At 36.6% G+C, this 13,660-nt stretch overlaps 1 protein-coding gene across 7 annotated transcripts in view; it reads left to right on the top strand.

Moving 5' to 3' along the window:
- The window catches only part of Ptprk (protein tyrosine phosphatase receptor type K), a 481,811-nt gene that overhangs the window by 226,662 nt on the left and 241,489 nt on the right, over positions 1-13,660 (top strand). For all 7 annotated transcript variants that reach the window (XM_048354055.1, XM_048354054.1, XM_048354057.1 and 4 more), the window contains exons 4-5: positions 7,384-7,465; positions 9,417-9,532. In XM_048354055.1, coding sequence (XP_048210012.1) covers positions 7,384-7,465; positions 9,417-9,532 — 198 coding nt within the window. The remainder of the gene's footprint in view (positions 1-7,383; positions 7,466-9,416; positions 9,533-13,660) is intronic.

The following is a 13,660-nucleotide window of genomic DNA, read 5'->3' as shown; positions in this document are numbered from 1 at the left end:
CAGAATGTCCCAGTAATTCCCTGTTCACATATCTATGTGCCTTTGTCATGTCCAGGTATCTAGCTCCTTGAGAAATAAAACAACTAAGCAACCAGTAGATAAGTGATGGTAATAAGTACTTAGTGTCAGAGAGGCCCAAGGCTATTTTCGTACTTTATATTCTAAGATGTGAACAGTTACAGGAGTTAGCAGGCACAGGGGCAACACATTCAGGATTCTGACACAGGAAACATCCTTTCTTCCAACATTAGCAGTGAATCCTTAGTTGATAAAGCAAAATTGTAAATTGATTGTGTCTGTGCCTGTGTCACAGGTGAGAGTGAATATTGTTTTCAAGTTGAGTTTTAGATATTACCTATTCGTTCGGTGTTAGTTCATCTTTAAGTATAAATGGAAATACAGTATTCACATTTGGAAAGAAATTGGATTCCAGGATTTTAAACTTTCATTTGCACAACACACACACACACACACACACACACACACACACACACACACACACACACACGATCTTTTGTAGCCTGTCAGGCAGAAGGGAAATAATTATGGTTTCATGATTTCTAAATTTGCTTGGCAAAATTCTCCAGAACTTTGTCAGGGGAGTATCATTTTATTATGTCAACAAAATTTTATGAGTTATGTATAAATGGTCTAAATACTTCATCCCAATTTTTCCTTGGAGGCAGAATTATTAATTAGGATCCACTTACATCACATTGTTTTCTGTGGCTCATTTGGAACTCTTTCCACCCCTGACTTCCAGCAGGATTCTTTTGATTCAATGCTAATATGATAGAAATATGAGAAGCCACTGCCCTCAATGTCCTTATTCTAATAGAGGCAATAAAAATAAAAATTTTATTTCAGCAGTGATTATGTCACTACAGGCATGATAATGGTTTTCTCCCAACTGGCAGTCGCTTGTAGACTCTGTGTTGATTCCCATGTAAGTTTCAACCAGACCTATGGGGTAGGTATTTACCTTTCCAATTCAGTTTTTACTTTCCCATATGGAATGTCCAAAATGTTCCTACCTTTTCTTTAACCTCAGTAAGCTGTTGCTTTGGTTAAATAGATGTTAGTTTGTCCTATCACTGTTCATGTGTGCCTCTCACTTCCTGCCTAGAGATACCTCTCATTTCATTGTATTCATTTTATTAAGGTCCCTCCAACCTCAAAGAAACCTAGTCTGTCATGCCATCTGAGTTTAGGTAGCTTGTCAGTAAATAAACTTTTATTTCATCCTGATTAGATGTTTAAATATTTGCCATTTCGGTAAACGTTGTTTACTTACACTCTATCCACGTTTCCTGACTTAAATCTAAAGAAGCACAATACTGGGATTAAACTCAGGGCCTCTTGCTTGTTAGGCAGATAAATTAAAATGTAAGCTATGCCCTAACCCCTTCTTGGCTTTAGTTATTTTCAGACAGGGTCTTTTGTTTTTTGTCCTGTGCTGGCCCCTGACTGAGATTCTGTTATCAGTTCCTTTCATGCAGCTGAGACCAAAGATATGCCTTCACACCTGGCATGGACAGGCCTTAAATTTTGAAGCTCTACTTCTTCAATAGCTTGAATTACCTATATGAGCCAATGTACTCAGCATTATAATAGGTTTCTGATCTAGTAGAATTCCTGCCATTACCTTCAAACTGTGATACTCCTGGAAATTCTACTCACTACATTTTTTTTCTTCAACTACTTTTTTTCATTCTTTCTCTATTCCACAGTAGTTGATTCTTACTAAACTTCAACCACCCCTTGTGTTTATCATTTCATAGCTGAGAACAGTAAAGCCATACCACAGATACTCACTTATTATGTTAAATCCTGCAAATTATATTTCCAGACATCTTTTTCTTCATACTCTAAAAAAAAGTAGTGCTCTGCACAGAGCCTTTGATTTGGATCCTATCCCATCTCACATTATCACATCACTTTCTCTACTGTACAACCAAATGTGGTCTTATGGAGTTAACATGTTAATTGCTGGAGTTATGCAAGTCAGCAGAACCATAGCCAGACCCAGGCTTCTAGGCAGCATTCCTTGATACATTATACTTCCTTTTCTGCATTAACTATTTCCTACAGGAGAAAATAGCCTTTGTGCTTTGATTTTGCCACTTTTTCCTTTTCTTCCTCCTCCTCTTTAATTTGACTTTACTTCATTTATTTAGTTAATAATCCAGGAATGTTGCTAGAGTAGCAAAAACTAGATGAGGATCATCACCTTCTGTATTTCAGGTAATGGAGTAGTATAAAAACACCTTGGAAAAAGAGCCCCTGTCTCCTGTTCCCAGGGTGTTCTCCTGGACAGGTTAAAGTTGACATCTGGTGTTGTATTCATTGCTTTCTTCTGGAAAGCCCTGGCTGATCACTTGATACCAAGCATTAGATCTGACCCGGGCATTAGCCTGAGCAAGTGCTGCGTAATTAAGCAGTTGAGATTTGTTTCCCCTGGTTGGACAGAAGAGCCTTACAAGGTGAGGGCTCGGTTGAAGTGATAATGCTGATTACATCTTAGTAGTAAAGGAATCGGATCTTAGAAATTTCCTCCAGCTCTTGTTAATGAGGCAAAGACAACACTTAGTAGAGAAAATGAGGTCACTACAAAAGAGAACCTTTTCTTTTTCTTTCTTTAATAAAGAACCAATCATTTCACCTTCTTTTGAATCCAGGCCTAAATTTATTGTCCTGACTAAACCTCAATTTAAATGAACATATAAGAATGTTTTCTCAGGGGGATAGTAATCTTGTTTAAACTTACAACCCATCAGCAACAAGGGAACTTAAACGACTCTAGAAAGTAGCACTAAGGTAAGCCAAGAAGTTAAAATAACTTAAACCATGCTGACAAAGGCAAACTGAAGTAATTAACAGTGGCCAGTCATTATGCAAATATAATGTTTATTCAGTAGAATGTATTTTTTCCTAAAAAAAGATGTTTTCTTTCTATTCTTTTCCATGAACCTGTCTTTATGTCAATAAACTGTACTTTCCTAAGGTTCAGTTTAACATCCTCACCTGTAAACAATGTATAATCATATCCACATCAGTTATCCATTTCCTATGATTCCATATGCTTCATGATGAAACTTGTTTTATATACATGTTCTAAGGTGGGCATGGGCTCTGAAAGTCCCAGAACTCACTGGCAAGGAAGTATCCTCTATACCACAATCCTGAGTGATACATTAAATATTTGTATTTTTTCTCCATTTGTTGTTAATCCTTTGTCTCAACTGTTATTAAGTAATCTAGCAATTGGATTCAATCTAAATGCATTTATGTGACATGCAAATACATTCCCTAACATTTCTATATTCATACATTAGCCATCCTACTATTGTGAAGCATTTTTTTCCCCTAAGAGCACATTCTCTGGAGCTTCAACTTACTAGAGTAAAATTAATAGTCACCAAAGGAAAATGGAAGCTAGAAAATGTGAACACTGGACAGGGTTTGAGATGAGATTATATGGAGAAAAGAGGAATCATAAATTCCAATCTACTACTTCCTTTTGTTAGCTTTAAGTGGTTTCTGGGGTATTGCATGAGATGGGAAAAGTTTAATGCTCAATGATATTAGCATTTATTTAATATGCTGTTCTCTGAATTTATGTGTATGGATCTATATATACAGAGAAACAATGCAGAGTCAGGTGTGAACATGCTTGCTGGCTTATGGAAATCTCTTTTGTACAGTAAGTGCTCAATAAATGTTCCTCTTTTTTCCTATCTACAGTTTTTTCTGAGTAAAATTGTCCTAGTCAAGATTACCTGAGATGTAATTATTGTGAAATCTAATCAATACTTGTAAATTTCTCTTTCCCTGGATCTCCCTCCTGTATTTGATATTATTCAACATTGCCTATATCATTTTTCCCTTCAACACAGTCTCCTAAACCTACATATTATTAAGCTGGAAGGCTCACTCTTTCTACTTTTCTCTCATCAAGGGTCTTCAGTGTGTGCAGAGCCAGAATCACAAATCTAGAAATGGCAAATATTCCTATGAGAATGGGGAAATGGTTGAAGATCAGCAGGCAATAGTGGAAAGACTGTCTTCACCCAGCATTTGTGTTCATTAAGTGCCATCTTTAACCCTCTCTTTGTTTTTCTTCCTGTGCTGTCTCACATACCCATCACATTAAATTTCAAATTGTTAGCTTATTGCCGTTGATGGCTTGGTGCTCCCTTCTAGTTGAGTACTTCATATAGAGCCACTTCTCCTCCAGATCTGTCTACCTAGTTGCCTCTCATATATGCCAGAGGGAAAATAGAATTTGACATGTCTGAGAGGTACTTTGTACCTACCTTCCTTTTTCATATTTGCGCTATTTTCTGTATCACTGGTCCTGATTAGAGACCTGACGGGCTTATTCACCCCGTAGCCTAAGCCAGAAAGCATCTATCCTCCTCCACAACCAATGAATCAGCAAGCTCTAGTGTATCATTTTCTTTGCTTTTTGTTCTAAGCATCTAAGCATTTCCACTGCTGCCAGCATAATGCCTACCTGTCCCTTTCATATGGTCTTCCACTCACCTTAGAAGCAAACTACATTTCTGTAGACCAATTTGATTACATTCTATTGCTACCTCACACACATCTTCCATTATCTTTCTCAAAATGCTTTACTAAATAAACCAAAAATTACCGTTGTGCTTTTATGAATATTGACATTCTAAAGGCTAATTCTTGTTTTCTCCTGGAATATCACACCATGTGTACAAGCCACGTGAAGTGTTTGCATGGACAATAGGCAATTCTGCAACAGGAGCCTAAACTGGACTACAGCAACTTGCTGTTTTTTTTGGCTGGCTTTTGTTAATGTGGTATGGTTGAGTCAAGATATTCCTCATCTAAGGCCTTCCATACTTCTAACCTTATGCTTCTCATTTGATGCTCCAACTCTTTAGCTCTAGTTTACTTCACTCTATATCACTCAATGTGGTTGGAATTCTAGCAATATATTTGTCTATATTATTGAAAATTACTACCTTATTTCCTTGATATCTTCAGTGGTTAGCATACTGATTTTTAAGAAGAACAAGTATATACATATCAAATAATTAATACAAATGGAAAAAAGTCAGTAGGAGAAACTGCTTCTAATGATATCAGGTTTGCTTATCTCATATTTCCTATTCACAGTGGTAGCTGCTTAAAGAAAATTTGAGCTGTCTGAAATCAGTAACATTTTTTCTTTGTGCAAGGTTTCCATGTACAAAGTTTAGGATAAAATGAATCTTTAAATTGTTTAAAGAATTCCTTTTATGACCAGTGATGAGCACTTCTTCGTGTTCCTCTTGGCCATTCTCATTTCCTCTTCAGAGAAGTCTCTCTTTAAGTCTTTGGCACATTTATTAAGGAAGCAGTTTTTCTTTGAGGATTTTTTGGGGGGAGGAAACTTAATTTTTTGAGTTCCAAGTATATTTTAGATATGAGGCCATGGTCTGTTATATGGCCAGTGAAGATCTTCCAATCTGAGGGCTTTCTATTCATCTTGCTAGCTATTTCCTTTGCTACACAGAGCTCTGCAGTATGATACAATCCATTTGTCCATTTTTTCTTTGATTTCTTGTGTTTTTGAGCCTTTAGTAGGAAAGGTTTTGCCTGTGCCAGGAGCCCAAGTGTTTCTCCCATTTCTTCCTGCAGTGTTTTCAGGGTATCTGCTTTTACCTTGAGGTCTTTGATCCACTTGGAATTGATTCTGGTTCAGGTTAATATATAAGGATCTACCTTTAGTTTGTTACAGGTGTTTAACCAATTTTGCCAGCACCACTTGTGGAAGAAGCTGTATTTCTTCCATCCTATTTCTTTTAAGCACCTTTATAAAGATTAAGTGGTCATAGGTCTGTGGATCCATTTCTGAGTCTTCAGTTCTCTGGCATTGGTCCTCAGGCCTGTTCTTGTCCTAATACCAAGCTGTTTATATTACTTTAACTTTGCTATAGAGTTTGAAGTTTGGTATTGATATTCCACCAGTGCTGTTCTTCCTGCTTAGGATTGTTTTTGCTATTCAGGGTCTTTTGTTGTTCCATATGAATTTTTGTATTGCTTCCTCTATTTTATTAAAGAATGGTGTTGGGATATTGATAGGTATTGTATTGGATTTGTAGCTAGCTTTTGGCAGTATTACCCTTTTCATAATGTTAATCCTCTCAATCCAGAATCATGGGAGGTTTTTCCCTTTCCTTAGTTCTGCTTTAATTTCCTTTTTTCGGTTTTTAAAGTTTTCATCATAGAGGTATTTCATTTCTTTGGAAACAACATTGAGAGTCCACCTCACCCCAGCAAGAATGGCCATTATCAAGAAAACTAGTAATAACAGATGCTGGTGGAGATGTGGCCAAAAGCGAATCCTACTACACTGTTGGTGGGAATGTAAACTTGTTCAGTCACTCTGGAAAGCAGTGTGGAGGTTCCTCAAAAGGCTAAACATAGAGCTCCCCTATGATCCAGCAACCTCATTTTTTTGTCATTTTCCTAAATGACTACAAGGAAGACCACAATTAAGCTACCAGCACAACTATGTTCATCACAGCACAGTTTGCCATAGCAAAATATGGGACCAACCCAGGGCCATCAGTAGATGAATGGATCAAGGAAAGGAGGTACACATACAATGGAATTCTATGCTTCCATAAGAAAGAATGGCACTGTCCCATTTGTAAGGAAATGGGAATACTTGGGGAAAAAGTCATATTAAGTGAAGTGAACCAAACTCAAGAAACATAGATTCTATGGTTTCCCTGTTTGTTAATAATTAGTCCATATCCAAGATAGTCCTAGCAGGATATCACAATAGCCCAATAGCTACATATGAGCCTATAAGATGATTCTAAATGAAATGAACTCGAAGTTGTAGAAATAAGTGGTTTATCATTGTTGTTATTTTCAATGTACCATGTGAAATTATGCCTTTTTCTTTTCTCTTTCTTCCCCATGGTTTTACTCCTGATGTCACTGCAACTGATTTTGGTACCCTGTATATACATATATTGGAACTAGGGAAGGGAAGGGAACCATTAAAATGGAGAGACAAAGGGTAAAAGGTGAACTAATGCAACAGCAATACTTACAGGATAATTTGCTATGAACCGACTGTACAACTCATGGGGGAAGGGTCAAGGAGGAAGTAAGGTAGGAAAAAAATGAGGGAGGAGGTAACAAGTTTGAAAATGTACTCACTACTTTACATATGTAACTGTAACGCCTCTGTACATCATATTGACAATAAAAATTGAGAAAAAAAGAATTCTTTAAAAATTCTTAAAAGATTTAAAGAATTAAAAAAAATCATATTTACATTTTAAGTCTACTGTAACAGTCCTCTTCCTACTGGGGCTATTGTAAATGTTTTCTGTTTGTTCCCAACAGGTAATATTTGAGGCTGAAGTCTCAGGAGGAAGAAGTGGTTATATTGCCATCGATGACATCCAAGTACTGAGTTATCCTTGTGGTAGGTGGTGATTGTCAATTGTATTTTTCTGTGTCCTTTCAACACTTGTTTTTCATCAGCAATGACTGTAGATTGTCTAGGATTTGGTCATAAATCTCCTCTTAATTCTTGGTACTCTTAGCCTTTTCTTTTTTTGAAAAGAAGACAGAAATATTTCTAGAATTCTGATTCAAGTATTTTTTTTTATTACTTAGTTTCTGGGAAGAAAATATAAATGTGGAAACAACTCTCAGTAGGACCTGTCACATTTATTTTCAGTACTATCCAAATGTGCAGGAAAATGAAGAAAAAAAAAAAGCCTGACTGAATTATTTGAAGTGCCAGTTGTAAGTGATGGTACAGCAAAGGGAATGAATTAGTTTACTTTGTTTTAAAATTAGGACTATCTTTTTTTTTTCATTTCATAGTGAAAAAATATCTGGTTAGTTGACAATAAAGAAACAGGAAGATAACAAAACAAAAACCTCTTTACTAACCTAAATTGGTTATGAATGACCTTAGAAACATATTCATTGGTTTTTAGATCACATATCTGTTTGTGTTGAAACCACGTTACCCGATAGAAAATTAATTATAGCATACATTTATAGGAACTAAAGTCATAGCATATAGGCCTAGCATCACACTTTGGTTATTATGTCCCAGCAGCAGCAGCAGCTATGACACCCATATATTACAGATCTACTGTGTAACAACTGTCCTTGGTAGCCCCATCTCTAACTCATTGTAAGCAGGATGCACAGAGGACCTCAAATAAAAGACCAGTCTGTGTCCTGGCTGGGGGTTGTCATCCTCTAGTGCATCAGAATCCTCTACAAAGAATGGTATATCAGACTATGCTTGGGTCCTCCTTGTTTCTGTCTCACTAATTCTGAACTGGGACTAGAGAATTTACATTTCCAATCAAGTCCCAGATGCTGCTGCTGGTGAATGGATTTCTTCTTTTAGAGTGATATTTCTGTTGTTTTTTCTAGCTCAAACATTTTCCCCCTTGAGCTCTTAGTGAAGTTAGGATACCTACCAGGCAAAGGTTAGTTATATTTTCCACGTTTGTATGTGCTTTGAAAGAATAGAACAAAATGACCTCACTCAAAAGTTTAGGATGAATTGGTAATTTTTTTCAGTTCATATAAAAAGAACTCTGCATTTCTATCCACTGTTCATGTTCACTTTTTAAATGGTCGATGGGCGATGAAAGACTTTCATGAATAGGAAATTGTGAAATGGCCACAACAGTGCTACTTGTACCAGGCTAGGGTTTTCTAAGAGCTCTTCTTTTCTGCACAGAGGCTTCACTTTTGCTGTTTATATTTTCTGGAAATGAAAACTACCAGATACTGAATTGATGATCATAACTCCTGTGTACATTGAATGCATCCTTTTCATATGTCTAATATTTCTTTTCTGTTAATTTTCTTATAACTGTAAAAATATGAAGTTGATTTAACATATCCCCTTTTCTTGGAATTATGGGGGTTTTCAAAGGAAGAGAGGAAGTAAGGAATGAATGAAGGAGATATAATTACTTGACTCTTAGGTATAAATAACTACTAAATTGGAATTAAATGTTCTAGGCCTTATAATGGTCAGTATTTTAGAAATCTTTACATATTGTTATATTATGTTATTCTTTGATACATGTCTCTTTGTTCTCTTTTTCTTACTTTGGCTTACAACTTATATTACGACCCATATGCAACAGCCTATAACAGCCTCTCATTGTAATTGTTGAGTGCTCACTCTATGTAGCGAAATGTCTTAACAGCTAAACAGTAATGGGTAATAAAGCTACTCAGAGCAAAAGAGTGGGGGGCATGTTATTTTCTAGCACAAACAAAACCACTTTTCTTTTGCATATTTGTCTTGGCCAAAGACACAAACATTAAGAACAGTGTTCTGCTGCAAACAGGTAACGTGGAATATTATTTTCACATTTTCCCCACATTTACAGATAAATCTCCTCATTTTCTCCGCCTTGGGGATGTAGAAGTCAATGCAGGACAGAATGCTACATTTCAGTGCATTGCTACAGGAAGAGATGCTGTTCACAACAAATTATGGCTCCAGGTAAGAGCCAATTGGCATCTGAACTGAAGAATTCATGTTCTTCTTTTTCAACAACAACAACAACACATTAGCACTGGTCTTCTGTGTTTGTGTGTGTGTGTGCGTGTGTGTATGAGTACACATGCAAGTATGTGGGATTGATTGTGTTTGGGGTTAGCTTAATGGCCTGAGATAAAATATCTTCCTTTCTAATGAAATATTAATAAAAATATGAGGACACATAATCAGTATTTGTATTGGTCTCTAGTGAAATCTAATGATTCTCTACTGCTTCCTTCAAACTCTAAGGAAAAGTTCTCTAGATCCATTCAAAATTGGAATGAAAATTTTCTTTTTAATAATTTTTGGAAAATAATTTGTAAGAGCATAGTAGTTACTTAGGAATTAACTTTACCTATGAAAGTTTTCAAAAATATTTTAAGTAGCTCTTGATGTTATTTCAGGAGATTTCAACTGGAAAAGTGCCAATTAAAATTCTGTTTAGGGGGCTGGGGATATGGCCTAGTGGCAAGAGTGCCTGCCTCATATACATGAGGCCCTGGGTTCGGTTCCCCAGCACCACATATACAGAAAATGGCCAGAAGTGGCGCTGTGGCTCAAGTGGCAGAGTGCTAGCCTTGAGCAAAAAGAAGCCAGGGACAGTGCTCAGGCCCTGAGTCCAAGCCCCAGGACTGGCAAAAAAAAAAAAATTCTGTTTAGGGGGGCTGGGAATATGGCCTAGTGGTAGAGTGCTTGCCTCATAAACATGAAGCCCTGGTTTCAATTCCTCAGCAATATATATATATATATATCCAGAAGTGGTGCTGTGGCTCAAGTGGCAGAGTGCTAGCCTTGAGCAAAAAGAAACCAGGGACCATGCTCAGGCCCTGAGTTCAAGTCCCAGAAAAAAAAATCTGTCTAGAATTGTTTTCAGTGGCAGAGTTAACCACTGCTCTATATTTAAGACATCTGCCTTAAATATATTAAACTTTTAATAGCTCTGTATTTGCCAGTTATAATTTAACATACATGCGAATGGCACATATGAATAGCTTTAAAAAATCAGGAAAATTAAACAACTCTGTAGAGCAAGGGATATTTATTTTCCTTCACAGAAATTAATGAAAATCTGTCTGCCAATCCTTTATAGAGGGTAGATAGAGCTTAGCGGAACCAAATCAAGAAGGCTGGACCAGTGTCAGATGAAAGTTTAACTAAACGTTTAAGGCTAGATTATATGCAAGTAATAAAGTCTTCTGAGTATTATTATTATTACATTGTTACATCAGGGTAGGGAAAATATTTAATTAGTATGGTGGTTTTTGTTTGTTTCTTTTTCCTATCATGGGGCTTGAACTCAGGTCCTGGGTGCTGTCCTGACTTCTTTTGCTCAAGGCCAAGGCTTTATCACTTGAGCCACAGCACCACTTTTAGTTTTCTGGTGGTTAACCGGAGGTAAGAATTTCACAGACTTCCCTACCCTGGCTGTCTTTGAACCAAGATCCTCAAATTGCAGCCTCTTGAGTAGCTAGGATTACAGGAATGAGTCACCATTGCCTGGCACTTTGTGACTGTGACCAATTGAGATCTTAGAGAAGAATCTGTGCATGCTTATCTTACTTTCTTCAATGTGGACATCAGAATTTGTTTCACTGTATTCCTTGAGGAGGGGAGATTCTTGTGTAGGTATTTTGGATTGAGCTCATAATACATGATTATGTAAAACATTCTTACTATAATGTTTTCTATTATACTACATGTTCTTTGTGAAAGCTCATTTCACCAGGATGTATAATAAATACACTTAATGTTTGTATTAAATTGTTTGTCACTACTTTTGTGATTTGTAAGTAGCTTCAAAAGTTTCAGGGAAAAAAATACCCTTTCCAGTAAATTCATTTTCCTTCAGAGGACTAAATGAAAATCTGTCAACCCTGAAGTAATGGGGGTGGGTGGAGCTTAAGGGGGTGGTGGAGCTTAAGGAAACTGAAGCAAGGATATTGGATGTGGTTCAGAAGAACTAGGATATTGAAAGGGAATACCAAAATCGAGAGACACAGGGTAAAAAAAAGATAAACAACTACAAAAGCAATACTTGCAAAACTGTTTGGTGTAAATGAACTGAACAACTCATGGAGGGGAAAGGGAAAGGGGGAGGGGGGAGGGAGGAATGGGGGAGGAGGTAACAAACAGTATAAGAAATGTATCCAATGCCTAAGGTATGAAACTGTAACCTCTCTGTACATCAGTTTGATAATAATAAAAAAAAAAGAAAACAAAAAAAAAGAAGGCTGTTGGAACTAAATGTTAAAGGTATGAGGATACTATCTTTCTTGCCCAAATTTTTATCAGCTCACTGTAAAGTCCTTTCTTTTTTGTTTTAACTCTCTTATTTTTGGCCAATATAATTGGTTTAAAAAGTGATTTTAGTCTTATTTTCTTATTATGTTGACTCTTGTTTTTTTCATTTAAATAAAAAAATCATTTGGTATTTGGTTTTAGTTGTGAGCCTTCTAATTTTTTTTTTCCTTAGGGAGCTGGACAAGGCTTTGTATTCTGGGACTGTGGTGTTATAATCCAGAACTTAATGTGGCATTGAAATTAAAAAGGCTTTGCATCAACAGATTTTATGTCTTATGACAACACAGATATTCTGGACTATCCCGGACTGAGGAGGTTGCAGTCACCATGCTCTTTTTCTTTTCCTTGTTATTTTGTGTGTTGTCTCATTTATAATAGTTTTTTACTTTTTATCCTTCTATTTTTGAAAGAATGTACTCAGTGATGTTTTTGTTGTTCTGCTCTCTCCCTTTTTTCACTTTGTATCCACCACAGAAGTGGAATGTGTCTTTGTCTTTCATAGCGACATTACCATTGCACAGTTTTCTGCAGTGCATATGTATCTCATTTATTGACAAGCCGTTCTATCTTCTCACCCATACCATGTAGAGGACCTTAATTTTTTTTTTTTTTTTTTTTTTTTTTGGCCAGTCCTGGGCTTGGACTCAGGGCCTGAGCACTGTCCCTGACTTCTTTTTGCTCAAGGCTAGCACTCTGCCACTTGAGCCACAGCGCCACTTCTGGCCATTTTCTGTATATGTGGTGCTGGGGAATTGAACCCAGGGCTTCATGTATACGAGGCAAGCACTCTTGCCACTAGGCCATATCCCCAGCCCAACCTTAATTTTTTTAAATTGCTGTTTTCATATTCAAGATACCCAAATACACAAATTACTTACTGTGAGGGTTTTCATATTCAAATAAAAAATTCTTAAAGTAATACCATGTTACAATCAACCAGGGAAGATCAGTCCTCATGTATACAACTGTGATATAAAATGGTGTTACTTAAAAATTTTATTCATCTTATGGATCAGGAAAATGTGGTACATATACACAATGGAATTTTATGCCTCTATCAGAAAGAATGACATTGCCCCATTTGTAAGGAAATGGAAGGACTTGGAAAAAATTATACTAAGTGAAGTGAGCCAGACGCAAAGAAACAAGGACTCTATGGTCTCCCTTATTGGGACTAATTAGCACAGGTTTAGGCAAGTCACAATAGAGGATCACAAGAGCCCAATAGCTATACCCTTATGATCCCATAAGATGATGCTAAGTGAAATGAACTCCATTTTATGAAAATGATTGTTATATCAGAGTTGAAACTACTTTCAACATCCCATGTGTATCTGTAGTTTCTACTATTGATGATGTTCGTGTATCACCTTCTTGTGATTGTATCTACACTATCTCTGTAATCTTATCTGAGTGTATGGGAAACAGTGTGTACTGGTATTAGAATTAGGAAATTCAAAGGGAATACCAAAATTGAGAGACAAAGGGTGAAATACGAGAAACAACAACAAAAGCAATACTTGCAAAACTGTTTGGTGTAAGTGAACTGAACACCTGGGGGGGGGGACAGGGGGAGGGGGGAGGGGGGTATGAGGGACAAGGTAACAAACAGTACAAGAAATGTATCCAATGCCTAACATGTGAAACTGTAACCTCTCTGTACATCAGTTTTATAATAAAAACTTAAAAAAAATTTTATTCATCTTTGGTCAAAAATCATAAAGAAACATAATACACCAGAAAGAATTCTGGTTATGTGTTAGATCTGTCAGCTAACCCAAACAAATA

Source organism: Perognathus longimembris, chromosome 9, assembly GCF_023159225.1.
Source record: "Perognathus longimembris pacificus isolate PPM17 chromosome 9, ASM2315922v1, whole genome shotgun sequence".
Lineage (NCBI taxonomy): Eukaryota > Metazoa > Chordata > Mammalia > Rodentia > Heteromyidae > Perognathus > Perognathus longimembris.
This window is presented reverse-complemented; position numbering and strand designations above follow the sequence as displayed.